General features: G+C 37.4%; 2 protein-coding genes across 2 annotated transcripts; both read left to right on the top strand.

The window, feature by feature from the left end:
* Positions 1 to 83: 83 nt before the first annotated feature.
* On the top strand, positions 84 to 3925 carry LOC121370443 (toll-like receptor 4). The gene is given in 3 exon segments (XM_041495671.1): positions 84 to 261; positions 858 to 1665; positions 1668 to 3925. Coding segments are annotated over 3 exon segments (2499 nt in total). The 5' UTR covers positions 84 to 235; the 3' UTR covers positions 3333 to 3925.
* A 6664-nt stretch (positions 3926 to 10589) lies between these two features.
* On the top strand, positions 10590 to 22211 carry LOC121369802 (toll-like receptor 4). The gene is made up of 2 exons (XM_041494876.1): positions 10590 to 10594; positions 19599 to 22211. The coding sequence occupies exons 1-2, from the start codon at positions 10590 to 10592 to the stop codon at positions 22084 to 22086; spliced, it is 2493 nt and encodes an 830-aa protein (XP_041350810.1). The 3' UTR covers positions 22087 to 22211.
* The last annotated feature ends 3663 nt before the right edge of the window (positions 22212 to 25874 follow it).

Below are 25874 nucleotides of genomic sequence, written 5' to 3'. Positions count from 1 at the left end.
TTTGTCTCTTGCTTGAATAATTGTCACGCAACTACCGGGAAGCTATTCATTTTGCTTCTAACAGGTTGAATGGAGACTTTCATTAGTATGTTAAAAAAGGTTTCATCAACACAAAGGAATCGAAACCAGGTCGAAGTGTATTTAACTTCCCCGTGTTTGTCGCTGGTGTCAGATGACACACACACAATCCTTCGAACTGTGTACGCTGTGTTAATATGCAACTAACTGAACTGCTATGAATGTATTTCAACTGGAAATGAGGTACGGTTTTGGTTTTACTATATTGCTAAACCAAAGTGATCAAGGAATTATTCCATAATATGTAACTGTAGATGTTAATTTCTTTTACATACTCAACAAAATTAATTAAGGGCTTGCAGTAGCCGAGCATATTTACAATGCCTAATAACTAGAATTAATATCTTTAATATACTGGAAGCAGATGTTTATAAAACAAAACAAAAAGTTTGTCAAAGTTTGATTTGTTTAACGACACCACTAGAACAATAATTTATTAATCATAGGCTATTGGATGTCAAACATTTGGTAATTTTGACATATAGTCTTAGAGAGGAAACCCGCTACATTTAGTCATTAGTAGAAAATGTACTTTTATATGTACCATCCCACAGGCAGGATAGCACATACCACGGATATTGATATATCAGTTGTGGTACACTGGCTGGAACGAGAAATAGCCCAATGGGTCCACAGGCAGGGATCGATCCTAGACCAACCGCGCATCAAGTGAGCGCTTTGCCACTGGGCTACGTCCCGTCCTCTTATAAAACGAATACTACAAATGTTATATCTCTCATGTTATATTATATATTAACTGGGTCTTCTTTCCCTTTCAGTCTCAGTGTGTTCTTAGTGGCCGCTATTACAGTGGTGCAGACTGTACCACCAGTTACCTCAGATGTCTTCCAGCCAGCATCTAAACCTTGCTATCCTTGTATCTGCACTGTCGACCAGACGATTGCCAACTGTTCCCACCAGGACCTGTCATGTATCCCCAGCACTCTCCCGGAGAAACTAAACGTCCTGCTAATGGACCACAACAACATCTCAAGGTTGTCCACAAAGTTTTTCTCCAAGTTTAAACATCTCACGCAATTAGATATTTCAAACAACCATATAGTGCAAGTTATGGATGATTCCTTTTTAGGGCTAATACATTTGGAATATTTACACATGGAACAAAATAATGCACAGTTACCACAGAAGGCTATATCTGTTCTTTATTCATTGGAGGAACTATCTGTAGATGGAAATACAAACATGATTTTCGGAGAATGCTTTCAAAATTTGTCCAAACTAATTTATTTGAGTATGTCTGGAAACAAAGGTAGGTGTGAGATAAATAATATATACAACCATACCTTTAAATATGTCCCACATCTGAAAACATTAAACTTGTCAAACTGTATGTTGGAGAATATTGATGTTGGAGCATTCTTGCCTTTAAAAAATATCGAAGAGCTGGACATATCTGATAACCGTAGACTGCAATTCAGAGGTTTCCGGAACGCTACGTATGGTTTGATAAATTCCTCCATACGAATATTAAAAGCCAACCGTATAGTGAAAAAATGGTCTCTTTGCAATATTCTTTACAATGAGGATACAAACTATTTGAGAAGAACAAAGCTTGAAAAACTTTTTACTTTGATGACAATCGTCTTGAACTGTGTCAAAAGGGGGCATTATTGAATTTGCCTGATACCCTTTGGTACATCTCTGCCCGGCGCAATATGTTCACCTTGGGGGCCTATATCTCAGACTTGTCATCTTTGAAAAACGTGACTCATGCCTATCTTGGAACAGATGAGACCAACGCATTGTTACAGTACACTAGTGACGAGAACGGTATGTGTGAGATGGATTCGGAAAATGCTTGTCAGTCTGATATTGAGAAGTCTTTGGATTATGGTTCAGAACACTTACCAGCCTCGTTATTGATGCCAAACAATACCAGCGGACCATTCATAATCGTGTTACCACCGCACCTGCAAGTATTGCATGTTGTTTGTGAACAGATGTCATTTGAAATCACATGGATGTTATTTACAAACAACAGCCTCACCACGCTGAATTTAACGTGCAACTTGTTGTCGAACTGGACTGGCCCAGTGGAAGGTTTGGAGAATCTAGAAATCCTTGATCTCTCATTTAACATGGCAACTGACGTTTCGCCTTTCTTCTTTAAAGGATTTCCTCTCCTCAAAAAACTCTATATTTCTCTGAATTTCCTTGGCTCTGTAATGCACCTAAAAAACAAGTCCCTTATTTTTGATGGTCTTACTTCTCTTGAAGTATTAGACCTGTCGAAAAATGATATACATTATCTTCCAGAAGATCTATTTCATGACTTAGTCTCTCTTAAGACATTAAATCTGTCACATAATGAAATATATCTTGACATACCTCTTCGGATAGGTCACTTGAAAAATCTTCAAATGTTGGATCTTTCAAATAACCATGTTCGTTGGTTTTCTAGTACACTCGTAAAAGACTTGGATACACTGGCTGAATCTAATAACATAACAATTAATCTGACATTAAATCCAATTGCTTGCACCTGTTATAATGTAGAATTTCTTAATTGGATGATATTGTCAAAAGTTACTTTTATACATATAAAAACGTACACTTGTGCTTTTGATAACAAGACATTTAGTCCTATTGATAAATTTGAAGACATTATTGTTCTTTTGGAAAAACAATGTAACGTTTATAGTGGCCTGGTCGTTGCATGTCTGTTTGCACTGGGTCTTTTGTTTGTTATTGTTGGAGGTGCCCTGGCATACAGACACCGATGGAGCTTACGGTACTGGTACTATGCAGCTAACCTGAGATGTAAACGTAGGTCGCTGCTCAATGGAGAATGTGGCACATTTAGATTTGATGCTTTTGTTTGCCACGCAGACGAAGATGAACAGTTTGCAAAAAAGATGACAATCCGAATCGAAGATGAAGGTAAAAGAAAAGTTAACCTGCATAACCGAGATTTTTTACCTGGAAAAAGAATACCAACGAACATACTGTCTGCCGTTCAAATGAGCAGAAAAACCGTTGTCATTTTGTCGAAGAACTTTGTACAAAGCTATTGGTGCAATTATGAACTGCAGATGGCAAACATGGAAAGCAGAGAAACTGGACGTGACGTGTTAGTTATTATAATGTATGGAGATATTTTACCAAAAAAAATTCCCAAAGAAGTCTTGTATCATTTGAAAACGGAGTGTTACATTGAATATCCACGACACGGAAACCAGAATCAAACGGACATCTTTTGGGAGCGACTTATTGAAGCTGTAGAAAGTACTTAAATGCAAATAAGGACAGATATAAATTGCTATTTTATACAGGTCGGAGGGTCCGTCTGTTTTATTGAACTAGTTATATTTTGTCAGGTAGAACTAATCCCACCCCACCCCACCCGTCAAGTCACATCTCATCTCTTTACCTTTTCCATTACCTTTTTATATTTGCTTTTCACCCCATAACACGACTCAAATATTGTACACCCTCCCCATTGTGGATGACCACGCCAAAATAAAATCCTGGCTACGCCAATGGTTATTTTTGGTATTCGGAATGGTAATGATGGGTGGGGCGAAGTGTAAAGTTCTTAACGCGAAAAAGATGCGTATAACCTTCACAAAGATTTACAAGATGAGTCGGACTTTATGAAATCATTTGATGTTCATGTATTGTTTAACTTTGTGCTGTGCATTTACAACTGTGGTGGTTTTATCATTTTATTTCTAACCATAAATGTAACTTGAATCATTTAATTCTTCATAACAAAGACTGCATTAATCTTATAATTTGTGTGTGGGTTGTATATTACACAAAATGTAAATATATATATATATATATATGTATTTTGTTGTTTTAAATAAATGACCTATTCCTTTAACATCTGTGTGCCTTCTGTTTTATTTACCAATGGCGTTTCAATGGCTTGCTCTCTCTCTCTCTCTCTCTCTCTCTCTCTCTCTCTCTCTCTCTCTCTCTCTCTCTCTCTCTCTCTCTCTCTCTCTCTCTCTCTGCGAGATACAAATGACCTCTTGTATGTAATACCAGCTTCGAAAACGCTATGAAACACGAGTGCTGTGGAATAATATTAAAAACAAAACAAACAAAAAACAACACTGGCTGATTCGTGTAATTTAGAACATGTAGGTCGTTCAAGATTAAGAACGCGAATGTTTTGTCAGTTAACTCCACGGTTGACTACCATTACATGTTGGGCAATTTTTGAAATTCAAACATCAGGGGCCAGTTGTTCAAATGTTAGTTAGTTAGCTTAACTAGTGATTAACATAGTTGTTCAAATGTTAGTTAGTTAGCTTAACTAGTGATTAACATAGTTGTTCAAACATTAGTTAGTTAGCTTAACTAGTGATTAACATAGTTGTTCAAACGTTAGTTAGTTAGCTTAACTAGTGATTAACATAGTTGTTCAAATGTTAGTTAGTTAGCTTAACTAGTGATTAACATAAATGTTCAAAACCAAGGACTGAATCAGTACGGGAAGGAAATGTTATTGCCCCCCTGAGAATCTCACTTTTTGTTTTACTCCAGAAAATAGCATACACATCTCAGGATTTAATTTGTATAGTGTTTATTTGTTTATAAAAAGTAGTGCCCCTCCCCCTAGGATTTTGATCAGGGTACGGTCCTGCCATACCGATACCAACATACTAAACGTGGCATAATTGATACTCCTTGAACTTGATCTTGATGTATTTCCTACAAGGGATCTTCCACGTCATTTCTATCATTTGAATGTAGCAGGGGTGGGATTTAGCCCAGTCGGTTGAGTCCTCGTCTGAAGTGCTTGCGTCGCAGGGTCGAACGACCTCAGTGGATCTATTCAACCGATTGGGGGTTTTCTCGTTCCAACCAATGCACCGCAACTGGTCAAAGGCCGTGGTATGTGCTTTCCGGTCTGTGAGAAAATGGAAAATGCATATAAAAGATCCCATGTTGCAGTGTTCTAGCTAGCAATAAATAGAGGGGCGCTGCGCCCTGCCCCCGTTTTGTGCCGCCCTGTCGTGTTTGTTGCCGCTATCCTGCCTGTGGGAAGCGCAAGTAAAAAATCCCTTGCTGCCTGTCGTAAAAGAGTAGCCTATATGGCGACAGTGGGTTTCCTCTAAAAAAGACGTCCAATAGCAGATGATAAGATAAAAAATCAATGTGCTCTAGTGGCGTCGTTAAATAAAACAAACTTTACTTTTTTACTGTTTTACTGTGTTTTGGATATGCTCAAATTAAAAATAAAATTTTAAAACATTTAAGCAAATTATTTTGTCTAAGAACACACTACATGTATGTACCAACTAGGCATTCTACATTATTTGAAATTGTCCTGTCACTGTCCACGTTGTTACTTGTGGAATTTTGAACATTCTCACTCTTACTGTGTTTGCATATGCATAAATTAGAAATTAAATTTTAAGTAATTTAAGGAAATAATTTTGTTTAAAACCACACCATGTTGCAACTGGGAATTCTACATTTAGAGGCATACTGTCACGGATTTAAGGACCTTATTTCTCTAAAAATGGATAATAGCTAAAAATTACATTAATTGTTGGACACCATATCTAGCTATTACATCACCTCGACTGAACCATGATGGAGTGAAATCCATGTCAACCCTCTCGGCAATTTTAGTTTTTGAATTATGGACCATTGCCATAATTCAATTAATTTTACAAAATATCATTAATAAATTGAGTATGATGGTTATGAAGATGGTTGAATAAAGTACACTTAGGGACAAATCAAATTATTTTTGTCCAGGTAATACTTTGTTAGACCATTAAATAGGTCAGTGGTCTGTGTTATCTCGATCTTTTGTATATAATTGATTTTTTATTGATTTTTAATTGTCCTAGCTGTCATCATGGTGACTAAATCTTGTAATGCATAGCCATTTTTATCACAGTATCTCATCAAGTGGGTGGCACCTATAGAATTACATTAACAAAGTTAATATTAAAGTCGCAGACCCACGAAAATGGACACTAAGTTTAGTTAAATCTAGAAACCTGTAACACATTTAGATAAAGATACAATGGCAATAAACAAGTCTGTGACGTTGACACGGGAGAAATACCTTTAAAATAGACCAGAGCTCATCACCGTAACAGTTACTTCTCAGAAGCACGCATGTTTTTTAAAATACATGTATGAAAAATGCATTTTGTGGTATTACAAACACCAGGATGGCCAGAAATACTTCGGATGAACGGAAATGGATAGCATAAACAATGTAAGTATTGTCTGATTTCAATTGTCAAAAACATTTCTAATGGTGAAAAATACGCCGTAGTGAGTACTTTACCAATTAGCTCGAGTCACCTCCAGCCCTCCCCTTATTGATATTGATATCTAGAGGAATATCAATATCAATAAGGGGTGGGCTGGAGATGACATTCCCCCCCCCCCCCCCCCCCCCCCCCCCCCCCCCCCCCCATTACAGTAACAAAGACATACAGTCGCACGAAATCAGTGGAATGTTCACGAGGCCAAGCGATCTATCATATCAGCTTTATCTAAAGGGACAGACCCTAGTTTCTGTCCATGAAAATTAACACTAAGTTGAGTTAATCTACAAACCTGTAACACATTTGGATAAAGTTACAACTGAGTGAAACATGAGTCTGTAACTTTGAAATGGTGAAATACCCTCTAAAAATAGACTTAAACTCGACTCCATATCTGTTACTTCTCAGAAGCATGTGCATTTAAAAAAATATGAGAAATGCATTGTGTGATATTAAAAACACCAGGATCACCAAAAACACTTCGAATGTACGGAAATGTATAATCTAAACAATAAAATCTAAGTAAAGTATGGTTTCAGTTATCAAAAACGCCTCTAATGGTAAAAAATATGTCTTAGTGTTTAAAAACTAGGGTATGTCCCTTTAAGCGCTCTATCATATTAGCTTTATCTAATGTTAGCTGCAAAAGCCAGTCTAGACAGCAACCGCGATTTTCCTCCCTCGTGAACATGCGTCATTTTCCTGTTGTTGGGTTACGTTCTCCTTGGTATGGACACTGCAAACGGCGGAACATATTTATAAATAGAAACCTGGCAGTCCGGTGTTACGGTAAATTTTCAGCCGTGTGTAGGTTCACGTACAACGAAAAAGGGACCTTAATAAGACGACTAAATATTGAAACTATACAATAAGAACAGCCAACCTTCTTGTCGGGATCACGTTCAACAGTATACAAAACGTAAGGTAGTCTGTGGACTTGTGAAGATTTCATTTGTACGTGACCGGTGTGACTGTGGGGTTTTAATACACAATATAGTATACACGTGTATACTGAGAACTCTTTAATCTAGTAAAATTGAGGTGAATCTAATTTTGCACCTAAACGTACATCCAAGACTAAACCACACTTCTTATTACTACTAAAAGTACAACTAATGTAGTTTGAAAGCGTAAAGTTTGAAGTATATATATTTCAATTTCGTTTGCCTTAAAATTCTTTATATTCAGTAAAGGCGTGATTTTGTTAACGTATAACCGGTATAACTGCTAGTCGCAGACGTAAACTTACGATGTTTTGTGAAGTGGGTCTCTGATTCTCACAGACATATAGCTTGATCCCTTTCCAGTTTTACCCCAAAACAGACTTTTGTACCAGACGAGTATAGGTTTAATGTTTCAAGGGAACTCCATTTCAAAATGCTCACGGGTGCCACGTTTAATACTCATTGTATCCTTAATCAACATCTTCCAAAATTACAAAAACCACAAAGAACAACTGTTGGTTCAAACTGCAAGGGTCAGTCCAAACTGAAGGTTTGTCAAACAGACTGGACATTGGAGTTACTGAACCCACAGTCCTGCAAACAGGGCCATAAACGAGGCGTAGGTTATGACGGTTATGGACCGTGAAGTAGATAAACTTGTATAAATGGTCCCAAAATGAATTCAACGTAGTGTGACAACTCGGTATTATTTACCAATTACGAATACCTAGTTCCCGGCACTAGTTAATTGCCCTATTACATGTTGGATGGTGTTTGCAGTCAAATGGTAACGACGACCTGGTACTGTATGACAGTACATATATTAGTGGTTGGTTACATTGAGGGTATCAATAATCAATAAAATAATAATAATATATATAATATAAAATAATTAGTCCATGAGCTGAGACCGCACTTTTGATCAGTTAGTACGAACCGGGGGCACAAAACGTAACTATGTTGTTGTTGGTTTTCTTTATAGATGTATGTATCTCGATCTCAAAATAATTTTAATCATACAAACTGAAATACACTTGTCAACATTCACTAGGAATTCATTTTGAACCATTCCTAGCTTTTTATTAGAACCGGCCTCAGTGGCGTCGTGGTTAGGCCATCCGAGGGCACAAAACGTAACTATGTTGTTGTTGGGGGTTTTGGTTTTTTTTTAATAGATGTATGTATTTGGATCTCAAAATAATTTTAATCATACAAACTGAAATACACTTGTCAACATTCATTAGGAATTCATTTTGAACCATTCCTGGCTTATTATGAGATTACAACATCATTTTAATCCAAGACGGCCGCCACTGTAGCAGCTAAAACAGGAAAATCACAATTTATCGCATTTTACATCAACCAGGGCGATATTTTTGTGTTAATGATTTAAGTTTATGAGTCATGGAATTCATTTATAATGACTTCTTGCTAACTGAGATATTGTATCATCTTTTAGATCCAAGGTGACAATACAAATAGCCGCCAAAGGTAAGAAATGGAAATATCTTACATACGATATATTTCCCCCGAACAATACTTTTTACTCCAAATACAGGGCTTTTTTATGGGAAGAGAAATGCATGAATCCAAGATTCCAAAATGGCTTCAAAAACAAGTGACTGGTATTTCTACTTTTATCATTTCCATTTTCTATCTCTTTATAATCGATATATACTTTATCATTGTATTTTTTCTACCAAGATAATTTATGTCGGAAACTAATAGTGCGACGCCAACATTTCTCACCATAACAATGATAACGTGGCAAGTACAAGCATATTAGTATGCCATATATTCACAGCATTCCAATAATGACAAAAAGATTGATGTACAACAAAAAGTACTTTATTTAAAAAATACCTAATGATAAATGACCTAACACAATAGATTTTTCATGATATACATGCCATGTATTCCTGAAGCCTCTATGCAGCGGTTGTTCGTACATTTGTTCCATGACAGCTACAGAACATTATATGGTAAACACCCACATTTTGCATTCAAATAGTAGAACCTAATACGAGCAATCTAAATGAAATAACAGAAAATAAAACACGCACAAGCACAAATGATACCCCGAATGTAAAAAAAACTAAACAAAAACCAACATAAAAAAAGAAGAAAAAAACCAACACAAAAAACAACAACAACAAAAACTGTATCTAGTAATCCTATGCGAGTACGCTTCCTCGTTTCGTTGTTAAAGAAAACACGGCTCATATAGCAATGAAGAACGTGTAAATTAATTAGACCGGCCTCGGTGGTGTCTTGGTTAGGCCATCGGACATAAGGCTAGTAGGCACTGGGTTCGCAGCCCATTATCGGCTCCCACCCAGAGCGAGTTTTAACGACTCAATGGGTAGGTGTAAGACCACTACACACTCTTCTCTCTCACTAATCACTAATTACTAACCCTCTGTCCTGGCCAGACAGCCCAGATAGCTATGGTGTGTGCTCAGGACAGCGTGCTTGAACCTTAATTGGATATGAGCACAAAAATAACTAGAAATAAAATGAAATAAGACCCTTCTGCTTCCCGGAACATTTATTATTCGGCTTACAGGTACTACCCAAAACAGGATTTTCTGCTTCCCGAGCCGACACCGTTTTGACTAGGTGGTCCCGGAAGGGTAACATTTGTCCTCATGGCTAAACATGATCAATGTCTCTCTCTCTCTCTCTCTCTCTCTCTCTCCTCTCTCTCTCTCTCTCTCTCTCTCTCTCTCTCTCTCTCTCTCTTTATAATTGTGGGTGTGTTTTTGCGTGTGTGTGTGTGTGTGTGTGTATACTGTGTGTGTGTATATATATATATATATATATATATATATATATATATATATATATATACTAATTACATTTCGTAAAAGTCATGTCGTCTGTTATAGCAAGACAAGAATTTTATTCTCTTAGGCTGCACCGAAAACAGAAACACAAACAAACACAAATAGTTTTAACGAGCGACCGCGAATGAGCCTCTTCCTGAACATGCCTAAGTTTATGGGCTTTCCTGACACCCATTCAAACGAAACATCTATTGACACAGCCTACTTATAAAGATCTGGCAATCCGGTGTTGCGATAATATAATTTATTACCCGAGTAAACACTTACATACTGATCTCAAGAATAATGAACTTTCTTGTCGAGAACAAGTCTCACGACATCGCGTTCTAACAGTATTCAAAACATATTTATTAGGCCTACTCTATGGACTTCGTCTTTTACATGACCAGTGTGACTGTGTGTTTTTGATATACGATATATACACGTGGAATTGTGAGCTCTTTATTCTGGTGAAAATGAGGTGAGTCATTATGTTCGATGTGTTGTACAGTGCTATCCAGGTTAAATAAAAATGTAAAACCCTAATGATAACTCTAGATATGATACATGTCTGTAAACACCAATCACTGGAGATTATTAATAAAATATCAACAGATATATTGGTAGCTGTCAGTAGATTTAATAATGTATATATAAAAACCAACTAGGCTGATGGGTTTGAAAATATTGCATTCAGTGACTTGACATCCAAGCATATTCCATACCTTGGGTGTTTTCCCCACCATGATGTGTACCACATTAATGTACCACTATTTGTGGATGCAGTGGTGTTCAGTTCAGATGCCACATGTAATATGCTTATTTTCTAGTGAAGTTCTTATTATATGTCCATTAAAGTCTTTCAAAACACAGGGTCACTGCAATAAATGAGTTTTAAGGTAATTATTTATTGGAAATGAGACTCTGATTATGCATGCACACACTACATATACAACTAAGCATACACAACCAACCCATAGTATGTATCTTCAAGAGTAGTATTTTTATTTATTATTTGTTTTAAATATGATACATTGCATTTGTATACAACTTTGCATAACACTGATGCTTCCTGAGGTGCACATTAAATCAGGTTGCACTGTAGGAAAAACACTTTCAATTATGTTGTCACATCATATCAGAACACAAAAGATCCTGATAGTCATGAAAACACCCAATTGGACACTTTAAAAAAAAAAAAAAAATTGGTATAGGTTGCATAGTACCAAAGAAGAGAGTTCCGTGTCATAGTTCGACGTGCACTGTCAAATATTTACGGAGTAAAAACAGCTGTGGGTGTGATTGGTAGTAATCTGTGACATTGATTATTTGTGCAAATACTATTATCCATTGACAATAAATAAATACACTTTTATTTGTTATACAGTTGTTATGCAGTATATACCAGAGGTTGAAACTAATGCGGGGTACCCCCAAAAATGGAACTGCAATTTTCAGCAAAATGACGGTTGCTATTAAAAACATTAATTAAATATCTTAAATGATACGTGACCCTCCATTTTCTTGCAGGTAGATTAGATGTGAGGTGCCACACTTTCTATTGCTGTACTTCCTGGGTGTGTTGAAACGCTGCTTATATCAGTTTTATTAGTAAACGTTAACATTATCGGCAATAGGAATTGATTTGGGTCTATTAGAACCTCCAACTTCATATTCAAGCTGCCAACCTCGTCACTTTCAAAAACATGTCCGCTATCAGGGCCGTGGCTAGCGCGGGGGGGGGGGGGGGGGGGGGGCAAAGGGGGCATTATAGAAACTTAAAGAAAATTCTCTTCTTAACTGTTTGAGGAGTTTTAGACTATTAACTACTCACTTGTCCTTTAACCGGTATATAATGTCTGAAACAAAGCGGTCTATCTACAACCAGCTACCAATTGGCCGACGTTAAACTCCCAGGCTTCCGTATGGTTAAAGGGTCTACTCTGAATACTACAGGCGTACGGGATTCCTTTTTTGTAGGCGGGGAAGGGGGTGATTTTTGCCCGAAATTTGAAGTTTGAAAACGAAATTGAACAAATTCCCATAACGTTTATTCACATTTGCATCGCATTACTATAAGATAGTTATATGGGGTTGCAAAAGAATCACCACGCATTTTACAAGGCTTACAACTCATTAGTATTAAAGAACAAAATAGAAATGTATTTTTGGACAGTGTAACTTGCTTGGGCCACTTGCATGCTAGGTTTAGAAAATAAAATATATTTTTCACTTAGGAAGGCATGTTCAGCCGCCATACACACACCATACAAACAGAAAGAGAGAGAGAGAGAGAGAGAGAGAGAGAGAGAGAGAGAGAGAGAGAGAGAGAGAGAGAGAGAGAGAGAGAGAGAGAGAGAGAGAGAGAGAGAGAGAGAGAGAGAGAGAGAGAGAGAGAGAGAGATATGTTCCCAAATATCTCTACCTGGGTACTAGAAGAGAGCAAATATAACATTGTCAACTTCGTCTTGGTATTAGTAATTTAAATGGTCATACGTTTTCACTTTTTATATCAGATGAACCAACCAGTGGTTGTGGGCATTCTATTAAAGATTCTGAGCAATTTATTCGGTATTGCCCCCTATACACTGAACTTCGGAACAAGATCATGTTTCATTATATAAATCGCGATTCCACTACTATTCTTTCTGGAAATCCAAATTATTCAACACATAAGAATGAAGTTATGGTTAAGGAACTCAGATGTTCACTCTCTCTACCTCGTTCTCTCTTTCCTCTCTTTCTCTTTTTCTGCCTCCCCCTCTCTCTCCCTCCTTGTGTCTCTCTTTCTCTCTTTCTGTTTGTATGGTGTGTGCGTGTATGGCGGCTGAACACAGAGAGAGAGAGAGAGAGAGAGAGAGAGAGAGAGAGAGAGAGAGAGAGAGAGAGAGAGAGAGAGAGAGAGAGAGAGAGCGAGCGAGAGTGAGCGAGCGAGCAAGGAGTGGAGAGAGAGGGGAAGAGAGATTTAAAATGTAATCAATGGGTTTAATATTCATTTAGTGTATGAGAGAGATTGTAGAGATTTTGAGATTACAAACAGAAAGGAGGCGAGAGAGAGAGGGAGAGAGAGAGAGAGAGAGAGAGAGAGAGAGGAGAAGGGAGAGCGAGTGAGAGAGGAGGAGAGATGGAGGATGGACAGAGGAGACGCGAGAGAGCGTGAGTCTGGGATGAGACACTTTAAATGACTTTTAAATATTAATTGTTTAGTTATTAATATAATAGCATTAATAGGATCACTTTTACTCGTCTTAAATCCCAAAATTATATTTCCTTTTGTAAAGTTCATTATTATACCAGTTTGTTTGTTGCATCCAAAACTTTAATTGTTCCTAAATATGTCTAACGTCATTACATTCCCAAAATAGGTGTATTAGTGTTGATATTTCATGTTTACAGAAGGAGCAAAGAGGTGAATCAATATATCCTATGTTATGTAAAAACTTATTTGTAGCCAATATCCTATGAATAATCTTGTATTGAAACCATCTTAATTCTGTACTATCTGTGCAGCGAAAAGGTATTGTATTTACCGTTTTCCAATCATCATCATCATATTTGAAATTTAATTATTTTTCCCATTTTAAAATAAATTTATATTTTAAAAATCTCGAATCCAATAAAATATTGTAAAAATGTTTACTGCCTTTACAACTTATCTTAAGATTCGAATTATTATAGGGAAAAATAGGATTTTGCAACTTTCTTTTAAATTTTTTTTATTTTAAATGTATTGCAATACTGCTTCACTGCACTTAAAAGACTATGATATTTTAAAAAGTTGACATCAAGATTATAAATGTTTTTAAATTGTGGGAATGTAATAAATAATCCACTATCATCTAATAAATCATTTATAAATCTAATTCCTATCTTGTACCAGCTGTCATAAAACACTGATTTATTATTTACTTTAATGTCATCATTAAACCATATATATTGAGACTGGACATCATATTCACTAACAATTTTATTTTTACATTTTTTTAAGATAGATGCACCAAAATAAAAGAGTATCTCTCCAAAAATTATTTTTTATGGTTGGTAAAAGATTTTATTCTATATATTTTGAATCAAATTCCATATTTTCTAACATATTGACTTCACCAAAAATAAAAGATCGAATTATTTTATAATAATTAAATTTTCTTGATTAACTAGCAAGTAAGGTGATCCTAGTGCTAAGATCGCTTCGTGAAACGAGGCCCTGGAGTGACAGCTCTAAATAGTCTAAACTTTGAATACATTGTTAACAAGCTGTAATTTTCAGAAAAGTAGCCTTAGAGTATGATAAAACACATATCAAAAAATTACCGCAAATCCACGGAGAGCTAACTCGGGAATTCAACATGGCGTACAAAATGTCCGCTTGTATCTGTTTTATCATATCTTTGCAAACATACATAACAGAAATGCAAACATTTGTTTTCAGATTCAAGCAATTGTGGGCACTGCAGCAGTCAACATGTGCAATGCAAACCACACTTTTTATGACTTTGTCACTTTTAGCTTGTTACCAGTTTTGTTCAGGTTTGGGACTCCTTTAAGCTATTATTCCTGGCCTATCCTCCATCAACTGGGGCCTGTCAGGAATTTCAAAAGTAAGTAAGTAAGCCATAGCTGTTTCAGTTCATGATGACACGCCCGTATGACTTCTGAGCCAGGATTGATAGAAGCTTATGCATTAACCAGTTGTGCAGTATCATGCTTGGTTATCGTTCAATCAGTTTCTACTTTATTATATGTCAAAATGTCTTGCACTCCCACCCCCGAACACACAAACACACACACACACACACACACACACACACACACACACACACACACACACACACACACACACACACACACCTTGGAAAATCCTGCCGACGCCCATGACAGAAAGTGACTAATAAACTGTACTCAGGTATCAATATATTGCCGTGATGCCTGCTTCTGTATGAGTGACTAGTCCATTTCTGAAATGGGGTAGATATCACAGGATGATAAACCCACAGTAGTGGAAACTGTCCTCTCTTTTGCCTCTGACACTTTGTTCAACATGGTATATTCCGCGGGTGCAATGAAGATGGCTGTGGGATCATGGCATGAGACTTGGAGTGTTATGCATCTCAATGTGCACCAAATACAAGAGTGAAACCTGCAACAATACTAGACCTGCATTGTTGGATAATGATGAAGATAAAGACACTGCACAAACATTATTGAATTTTGATGTAAATGATGAAGATGAAAATGATAACCAAATACCGCATAGTGAATTTATAAGCTTCCATGAAAACTGGCTTAGAAGTCGTATGGGCTTGTCAGCATAACTGAAACAACTGAAGGCTGCTTACTTTCGTTTACAATTCCCTGTAGACCCCATTTAGTGAAGAATAGGTCGGGAGTAATAACTGAAAATAGTCTCAAACTTAACACAATTGGTAACACGCTGACATTTGCAAAGTCGTAAGCATTGTGGTTAGTATTGACCGCCGTAGTGGCAACACATTTTAATTTTTGAGATTTCGGTTTTTCATTTCAGGTAATTATTTCATGGTATTGCTTGTGGCCGAAAACCTATGTTTAGACACTTTATTTGCATTTGTCCTATATTTGGTTGCAAAAATATGATAAAATAAATAACAGCGGCCATTTTGGTCGCCATCATAAATTTGCGTGTTAACTCGTTCGATACGTGTGTATCATACTCTTTTGAAAATTTCAGCTTGTTACCATTTTGTTCCAGGTTTGACCTAATGCTCCTGGCTTATTCCTCAAAACAATAGTCTATTTTAATAATGATTTCAATATTATTTTAGAAGAATTTAAAGCTATTTCTGAAACCGACCACCTACGCAAACCCTAACTCAGCGTATCTGAACTAAATTCACAACGGTGGAACTCCAGATAAACGCAGTGCATACGTGTATAATAGTTACTTAAATATCAGAGGTACAATTTACACTCCATAAAAACATTGGTACAAAAGTATTCATCCGGTGTTCAGTTTAATGACGTTTCCAGTTGAGAGAGGTAAACTTCAGTATTTAAAGATGCGTAATTCACAATCTAATTAAAATTATCTCCACTGGTTAATTACTATTACTTGTGGATCTAGTAGCACCTCGTTGGAGCTCATGTCCAGTTGACCTTTCATTCGACCAATCAAAACCTTACTTGCAAAATCATGCCAGTGATTTTAAAATAATTTGTAAACATTGGGGATTATGCCGAGGGTATACGAAATGATTCGAGTGAGTTACGAAGTATGCCGGTGTCGCGAAATATATTCGCCCCCCTAGAAAATCGCCGGCCGGCGGATTTATTTCTCGCCCCCCTCCAAATATCCCCCCCCCCCCCCCCCCCCCCCCCCCCCCCCCCCCATATAATGTGTTATATATAGGACGATGATCTATTTCTACCATAGTCCATACGCATACAAATTATGTGCTGTCTTTAATAGTCATCGAAAAAAGAGAGAAATATCCTTATTTATTACATATCCATTCAATCTTAGTATAGTAATAAAGACCATTCCGATCCGTGCAATTAAAAAATCTTTTATTGAACATATGTCCAATAAAAGCTTAACTATTTTGGGGGGAATCCCCCATATTATTGTTTGAGAGTTAGCTCCCTTGAATGTTTATTATTATTTTATTATTATTTTTAATTTTAAAATAAATAAATAAACGAAAGAAGGTATGTAATAAATACAGAACTTCACATACGTTTTTTTTTTCGTTCCTATTTATTGCACTTGTTTATTGTGCGCAAGAATATATACCACTCGACCGCCACGCGGTCTCGTGCTATATATTATTCTTGCGCACAATAAACTCGTGCAATAAATAGGAACGAAAAAAAACGTATGTGAAGTTCTGTGTATATATTACACTTTTTGGAAACAGTTCTCAAGCGAATTACTCTCTAATTATACAACATTACATTAGAAGAATACCCTCTATTTTACCTTTAGTTTACACTGTCTATGATTATAATTAATTTCTATCTATAGTATAGAGACTATAGACGATATTTTATTTCTTTATTTCGTTTGTGAATGCAGTGCCCCGATTTCCTCCATAAGGTATTCATACGTCATGCATTTTAAAACATTTCAGAAAGACATTAATCCATGGATATGATTTGAATAAAAACATATACTCTCCGTCAAATATATAAAACTCAGATAATATGTTTCGCTTGTAGTGACGACTTCTATTGTAAACTGAATTATATAATTATAGGGGTCACTTTATTATCCATTATACAAGTGATTCTACTGATGTAGTGGCGTATATGTAAAATATCATCTAAGAACATCATTTTAGTAGCGTTATAACAGATATAAAATGTTTAGTACCACCACATTAAGACAGATGTTTACTGTTTGCAGAAAGGAAACAAACAATTCTTGAAGAAGTATCTAGCTATAAACTTTCATTATATTTGCTTACAAATATTTGACAATTCAAATATTTGACAATTCAAATGCATAATTAATAGGCTACATTATTCCAGTAACTGAAGTTGGATGTGTGCGTGTGTATGTGCGTGTGTTTATCTTTGCGAGGGTCTGTATCATATGTGTATATATATGTATATGTGCGTGTGTGTGTCTATGTATGTGTGTGTGCGCGTGTGTGGCATGCTCACGTGTATAAAACATAACAGTGATATAAATATGTTCAACAATAATTTACCTGAATATTGTTCATTAAATGACAGAATAACTAAAAATGAGTAAGGGGCGAATATTTTATGGGGGTGATTCTATTTCGTGGGTCGGGGCGATTCTATTTCAAGGGGGGAGGTTTTATTTCGAAATAGATTCGCCGGGGGGCGAAAATGTTACGGGGGCGATTCTATTTCGTGACACCGGAAACTAATTTCAATATAAAATTCGTTTCGCGTGATGGTATAGACATAAAATCTGTTTATACTAGTATACAATCCAGAGTTTATTACTACACTTTTCCCCCTGTTTTTTAATGTTGAAATAGACTAACAAGTTCGCCTATTGCATAAATAGTCTCACCCGATATGTTTAGAATATGTATGCTCCCTAATAACGCTAGTGTAATTGGTCGATATTTAAATTGTTATTTATAGATGAAATGTCACCTGGACATGCGAGTCCACGCAATGCTGTTAGATCTACTGGTAGACCAGTAGAGCTAATTTTAATTAGATTGCGTAATTCAGGTTTATAGTCCATGGGCCAGATACCGAATGTAGCAAAAATGTTTGTGTCCCAAAAACACTATATTGAAAAATTAAATATAGTGATAAAGTTGTCATCCATATAAATTTTTAACAGATTTAAGGCCAAAATTAATGATATTCATCCTATACTAGATGTTAATAGTAACAAACCAAATAACAATGCCTTTGTTTTTGACCTGGATAAGCCAGCGTAGTGAAACTAATGCGGAGTGCGACGTCATATATGCACCAAACGTAATTGGATTTTCTGTTCTATATGCTTAAATAATAAAAATATTCCAGGGAATGTAGTTTTAAATTGTTATTTATAGATGAATTGTCACCTGGACACGCGAGTCCACGCAATGCTGCTAGATCTACTGGTAGACCAGTAGAGCTAATTTTAATCAGATTGCGTAATTCAGGTTTAGAGAGGTTCCGGTGTTAGTTCATTCATTCATTTCAACTTATTTTTGTGCTTATATCCAATTAAGGTTTAAACACGCTGTTCTGGGCACACACTTCAGCTATCTGAGCTGTCTGTCCAAGACAGTGGATTAGTTGTTTGTTGTTAGTGAGAGAGAAGAGGGTGTAGTGGTCTTACACCTACCCACTGAGTCGTTAAAGCTCGCTCTGGGTGGGAGCCGGTACCGGGCTGCGAACCTTGTACCTACCAACCTTATGTCCGATGACAAAACCCACATGATCTTCAATAAACGGTTATATAAATACACTGAAAACTGTTGTGGCACACTTCTGACGTCATTATAGTAGCTATAGCAGCTGCTGTCAAATTAACATTATTCAGCGTCATTGTAACTGACCTCAATGAAAGTTATTATGATCGGTTGTGAACAGTGGTCGCAATAATAGGAAGCGTCTTTCACTACTCTAGGGATTTATCCCAGTCGGTTGAGTGCTCGCTTGAGGTGCTTCCGTCGCAGAAGCGAACCACCTCTATAGATCTATTCAACCAATTGTTTTTTCTGTTCCAACCAGTGCACCACAAGTGGTCAGAGGCCGTGGTATGTGTTTTCCTGTCTGTGGGAAAGTGCATAGAAAAAATCCCTTGCTGCATTAGGAAAAGTGTAGCGGGTTTCCTTTGATAACTATGAGTCAGAATTACAAAAAGTTTGACATCCAGTAGTCGATGATTAATAAATCAATGTGCTCTAGTAGTGTCGTTGAACAAAAACAAACTTTAACTTTAACTAACCTTCTGAAATTCTATTTGCTATACTGTTACCTCAAGTAAAACGGTTAGAAAACTAATTTTATTCTGTTTTCTTTTTCAGTTTCAAAGTAATCTTGGTGACACTACTGACGATCCCAGTTCTGATTTTATCACAAGATGAAATAAGTGTTCCCGCAGCGAAGAGGCTTTCGACAACATCTCAGTCTATCCTGGCTTGCAGTGTAATCAAGTCAGTTGCCAACTGCTCTAACCGAGGACTGCCAGACGTACCCACCACACTTCCGGCAACAATAACCGTCCTTCTGATGGACCATAACAACTTGAAGAATCTGACATCAAAAAAATTCGCTAGGTTTGAAAATCTCACTCATTTAGATATTTCTCATAACATAATTAACCAAGTGGATGATGATTCCTTTCAAGGCTTAACACATCTCCAGTGTTTGCACATGGAAGGGAATCGTGTTCAGTGTCCTGATAAGGCTCTGTCTGTTCTTCACTCGCTGGGGGAACTCTATTTAGATGGAAGTCCCAATATGACGTTTGGTGAACATTTTCAAAACTTGACGAAACTGACCTCTTTGAGTTTGTCCGGACATGAAGGTCGGTGCAATATAACTAACATTTTCAACAACACCTTCGAATATGTTCCATATCTAAACAAATTAGATTTATCATTGTGCGGTTTAAATAATATAGAAACTGGAGCATTCTTAACTTTAAAAACCATCGAAGAACTGGACATATCGGATAACGACAATCTACAGTTCAAAAATTTCCAAAGCGCTACGTATGGACTGACAAACTCCTCAATTCGAGTTCTGAAGGCATACGCTATCGTTGCTAAAGAGTGCATCTGTAACATACTAAAAGGTGAACACACACAGCATTTGAAGATGACGAAATTAGAAAAATTATACTTTGATCACAATCGTGTAGAATTTGTCATGTCAGAAGCTTTATCGAATTTGCCGCATACGCTATGGTACATCTCTGCACGATACAATAGCTTTACACACACCTCATACTTCACGGAACTGTCATGGATAAAAGGTGTTACTCATTTGTATTTGGGAAATGACGATCGAAGACCGTTTCCAGTTATACCATTTCTACAGAAACCGAAACACGAGAACCAGGCTCAATGTCCGCTGAATACTGACACTGGCTGTCAGCCTTATCGTAAACCAAAACCTGAATATACTTCACACTTCTCAGGTCCCTCGCATTATGCCACAGACATAAAGGTACCACCGCATCTGCAGGTATTGCACGTTACATGCGCACAGTTGGATTTTGACCTCACACAGATACAAGTGAGTGCTAACAACATAACACGACTAAAGCTAAATTGCAACTTGCTAGGAAATTGGATTGGTCCCGTGAAAGGTATGGAACAACTGACATATCTTGACCTTTCCAACAATATAGCTAGAAATACCTCGACAACTTTCTTCCGAAGCTTTCCAAAGCTTAAAGTACTCAATATTTCTTTTAACTTAATTGGCTCTGTTATGAATATGGCAAATATGTCACACATATTTGATGGATTAACATCTCTCGAGGTTCTGGATATGTCGTTAAATGATATACATGGTATTCCAGATAATATATTTCATGACTTGGTGTCTGTTAAGACGGTAAATCTCTCGAACAACGCAATATACCTCAACTACCCTCTTCGGGTAGTTCACATGAAAAAACTTCAGATATTGGATCTAACAAATAACGAGGTACGGTGGTTTTCTAAAGTACTAATGACAGACTTAGACACATTGGCTAAATCTCATAACATAACAATTCATTTGATACGGAACCCTATTTCATGCACTTGCAATAATTTAGACTTTCTCAATTGGATATGGTCATCGAAGGTCCATTTCGTTGAAATCGGCAATTACACTTGTGCCTTTGGAAACAAGACGTTTAGTTCAATGGGCGCGTTTAAAGATGTTATCACTACATTGCAGAAGGAATGCTCAAACAATCTTACACTAATCCTCGGCTCAGTGTTTGGTGGTATACTTGCACTGGTCATTGTGAGCGGAGCAACAGCGTACAGGTACCGGTGGAATTTGCGCTACTGGTACTATGCTGCTAGACTGAGATTAAGAAGTGAGTTGCTGGTGGATGAGGAAGGTGATTCGTTTACTTTTTCTGCTTTCGTTTCCCACGCAGACGAAGATGAAGATTTTGTTGTAAACGAAATGATAAATCGTCTCGAAACGGAAGATTCTGGATTAAATCTTAACATACATCACCGAGATTTCATACCTGGACAAGAAATAGCATCAAATATTTTGTCCGCAATTCAAGGAAGCAAAAAGACTGTTGTTGTTTTGTCCAGACACTTCCTGGAAAGTTACTGGTGTATGTACGAATTGCAAATGGCAAACATGGAAAGCATAAAAACTGGACGGGACGTTTTGATCATTATCATGTTCGAAGATATTTCAACAAGGAAAATACCAAAGGAAGTCTTGTATCATCTGAAAACAGATTCGTACATCACGTATCCCCATAACAGAGATGAGGGTCAAATTGATCTGTTTTGGAGGCGACTTATTATAGCAATTAAAAACACATGAAATGGAACATTCCCAGTCTGGAGCAATTCGCGGTAAGACAGTGTTTGTTTCGCTTGTGCACATTGCACGTGCTTTCGCGGCTCGACTTGGGGATCCTTCACTTTGTTGTTTTTATCAGCGAAGTGAAGTTTTCTACTGGGATGTATGCGGCCATTGGAATTGATTGAACGCTGGAACGCTTCTCCTTTCGACAGTCTGTACCCACCAGGTTGGATTCTTTTTTAGCGAGATTCCTCGCCTCCACGTCATTTCTCCGTCTGACTATGTTGACTTGTTTTTTCGTGACTCGTATGACGGCCATTCTGCAGAACGCCACGGTTGTTCGCGTTTAGTCTCTACATGTCCGAGCCTGTCCTAACAGCACTGGAAGATTGACCACCCCACTCTAAGAAGAAATAGGAAGCGGGGTCGGGCCCTACTACTCTTTTCTAGACTTTACTTTGTTTTATTGTGATATCATCTCGTATGCTCCGGAGTCGGGCCCGTCCGCACCACTATACCAACCCATGACGACTGGACTATACACTAGTCTGATTCTCTCTCTCGTTCAGACGAATCCAGCTTCTTAAGATCTGTATTTCAGCACAGCACTACAACTTCAACGTTTGTTGACTGTCAATCTAGGGGTTTTCTTGACGGGATGCAACCCATCTCGTCCCTACAAGCTGTGCACCCTAACGGCCTTAACGAGGCCACTCACGTGGACATATAGATCGGACTTTAAACTTTTAGACCTTCGTTCAGAAGTTTATGTCGAAATTACTTCTTTCTTTATATATATATATATATATATATATATATATATATATATATATATATATATATATATATATATATATACTCTTCAAAAGAAGAAACGCAAAACCACATTGTCGTAACATTTGGAGAATTGATTTAATTATTGAATGGTGAGTCCGATAATTACCAAATGTTGCAGGATTGTTCACAATTCACTCTAGTCCATTGTGAGTAAGTGATAGGACACACCACCAAGGTCAAGGTCATCTGGAGTCAATACCGGGTGTGGCCTCCGCGTGTGTTGACAACTGCCTGGCACCGCCTGCCCACTGAAGCAACCAGAGTACGGATGACGTCCCGGGGGATGGTGGCCCACTCGGCCTGCAAGGCTGCTGCCAGCTCTGAGCACTGAGACGTGGCATGTCCTGGATTGTCAACTGTCGGCCAGATACAGAGGCCAGGCAAGCGAACACCCTGCACTTTTATACTGTCAGTATTCATGTTGCACGTGCAGACAACGCACGTGCAGTGGTGACATGGTTTGTACGTGGCTGCGTTTTTGCGAATATTCACATTTTGGAACTTTATTGTACAGTAGCTGCGTTTTATCGAATGTAACCGTGGGAATGTGTTTGGGACATGCAATGACCTTATATTCACAAAGCATGAACCGGTAGGAAACATAAAATCGGAGTTATAACCCATTTGTACCCTTTTGCGTTTCTTTTTTTGAAGAGTATATATATATATATATATTAAATAGTCCGATCCTCTCTTCTTTCTCTTATTTATTTTTGGACTGTCCTTCTAAAATGCTCCAAATTATTTAAATATTCGATCGAGCAGTCAATTCTTTTTATTTTTGGCTTGTAACCTTTTTCTTTTTTCAAAATTCTATTAACTTTTTAACTAATTGCTATTTTCAAAATCCTGCCCATTTTCAATAGTACCCCTCACCCATCCATCCCGAGTCAGGACACAGATCTTATCTAATTTCTTTTTGACCACCCTATCTAATCTAGCGACGAAATTTAATGAGTAGAATTTTCTTTATTAATTATATTAATTACAGATGCGCATCAAAAGTTTAAAGGCCCACTATTTAATTTTTGGATGTAAATTTTAAAATTGTCCGCTTAATTATTTTTTTTCTGTCCCGGGACAAGCCCCTGGTTATCCAGAGACAGGCCCCGGGACGGACATGCTCGAAACTCTAGTGGTATATGAGCATGTAAAAATTATTCGCACTCGCACTGAAATGGAATACATGTGGAAAATAAGTGAACGTCGCTGGAAACTACGGTCAGTTACGTGTTAACGTTATGCCTATGACTCTTACAATTGTACCTTGCGTGCTGCCCAACATCGATACACAGATGTCGTGCTCTCTTAGAGTCACATACTATCGTAATCTACAAAAGAATCACATTTGTCTGCTCTGAAGATGTCTCAAAGAGAATACCGACTGAGACCTTTTAAGTTTGAGACAATCACGACAACTGCATAAAAACAATGCTTCAGCAATATTAGTTATGGATCTTCTCAGTCGTAATAATTACAAAAAGATTATACTTGTTTTTACTGCATGTGGTTATGTATGTACAAACGTATAATTTTATATATTTTATCTTAACATGAAATGTATAAACATTTGCCTTAAAATATGCTTTTCGCTTTTATCCATATTTGCTTCTTTTCTTTTTTTTCCCTTCTTTTTTGGAGGGTGTTTATGAAAATCAGCAGGGTCATTATATTCAAGCTAAAACGTTTTACCACGGATGGATACACACATACACACACCTGACAGAAACAAAACATACATACGTACATACACACTAAAAATCCCAGAAACTCTTGGCTATGGGCAGTGCATCTCCAATGCCATAGGTTCGAGTCCCAGCAACGGCATGGGACAATTTGTGAAGCCAGAAAGGATTTAATTATCCGCTGTGCCAGTGCGTTAATATCTATGTATGTAACAGTCAACCTCGACATACATACAATATATAGATATTCATTCATAAATACATACATACATATGTACATACATACAAGGCTCAGTAAAACAGTTGAAGGAAATTAAAATCGCTGAATATTTCAAATTATAATTATGATAGCATAGCAAATGTAAAAATGAAAAAAGTTTAAAATTGTTTGAATGGAATTTTATTAATATGTTGATGAATTCATTACTCAGTAAAATTAAAATGTAAGATCAGATTACAAAGATGTCTCTAAATGTAAGTATCGTGTGTGTCCTCCATGTTCGGCTATGCAAAGAGTACATCGTCTTCTCATAGAGGTGACAAGGTTTTGGAAGAATGTCTGTGGAATTTTGTTCATTCTCGCACCAAAGCGTCCTCTAATTGTTGCACAGTATGTAACTGCTGCCCACTGGACAATCGCCTCCCAATTTCGTCCCACGCATGTTCATTGCATGACGTTGATGTGGCTACTTTGCAAAAACTGCATGCATACATGTGCAGTGTGCGTACGAGTATTGTCTTGCGGAAAAATCTGTAATTCTGGATGGGCACGAAAATGGGGGATAACTGTCGACCGCAGAACGTAATCTCTGTAATTGGCAGCAGTAACGCGTTCTCTCCAAATGTACAGGGGAGTCCGGTGATGGTAGCTGAAACGTCCCCAAACGATTACGCTCCCCCTCCCCATCTGTTGGATTCCAAAACACAGCAATTTGAAGACGTTCCGCGCGTTGTCTCCAGACGCGTTGACGAACATCAGTGTGGTAGAGATGGAACTTGCTTTCATCTGTGAAAAGGACTTGCCTCGACTGCAATCTACGCCAATTGTGATGTTGCTGTGCCATCTGGATTCGCTGCTGACGGTGCCTTTGAGTCTAAATTGGTCCAACGTAAGGTCGTCTTGCTGTACGTCTTGATGTTCGAAAACGGTCGCATAAATGAAGCAGGCGTATATGGTGCACCTGGTCTCGTTCGATCCCGGGTAACTCCATTCTGTCTATACCTTACATCTAATCGTGTAAGTGTCGTATGGTGACAATTAAGTCGTCTGGCTATATCTCTGGC

Source organism: Gigantopelta aegis, chromosome 4 (genome assembly GCF_016097555.1).
Source record: "Gigantopelta aegis isolate Gae_Host chromosome 4, Gae_host_genome, whole genome shotgun sequence".
NCBI lineage: Eukaryota > Metazoa > Mollusca > Gastropoda > Neomphalida > Peltospiridae > Gigantopelta > Gigantopelta aegis.
This window is presented reverse-complemented; position numbering and strand designations above follow the sequence as displayed.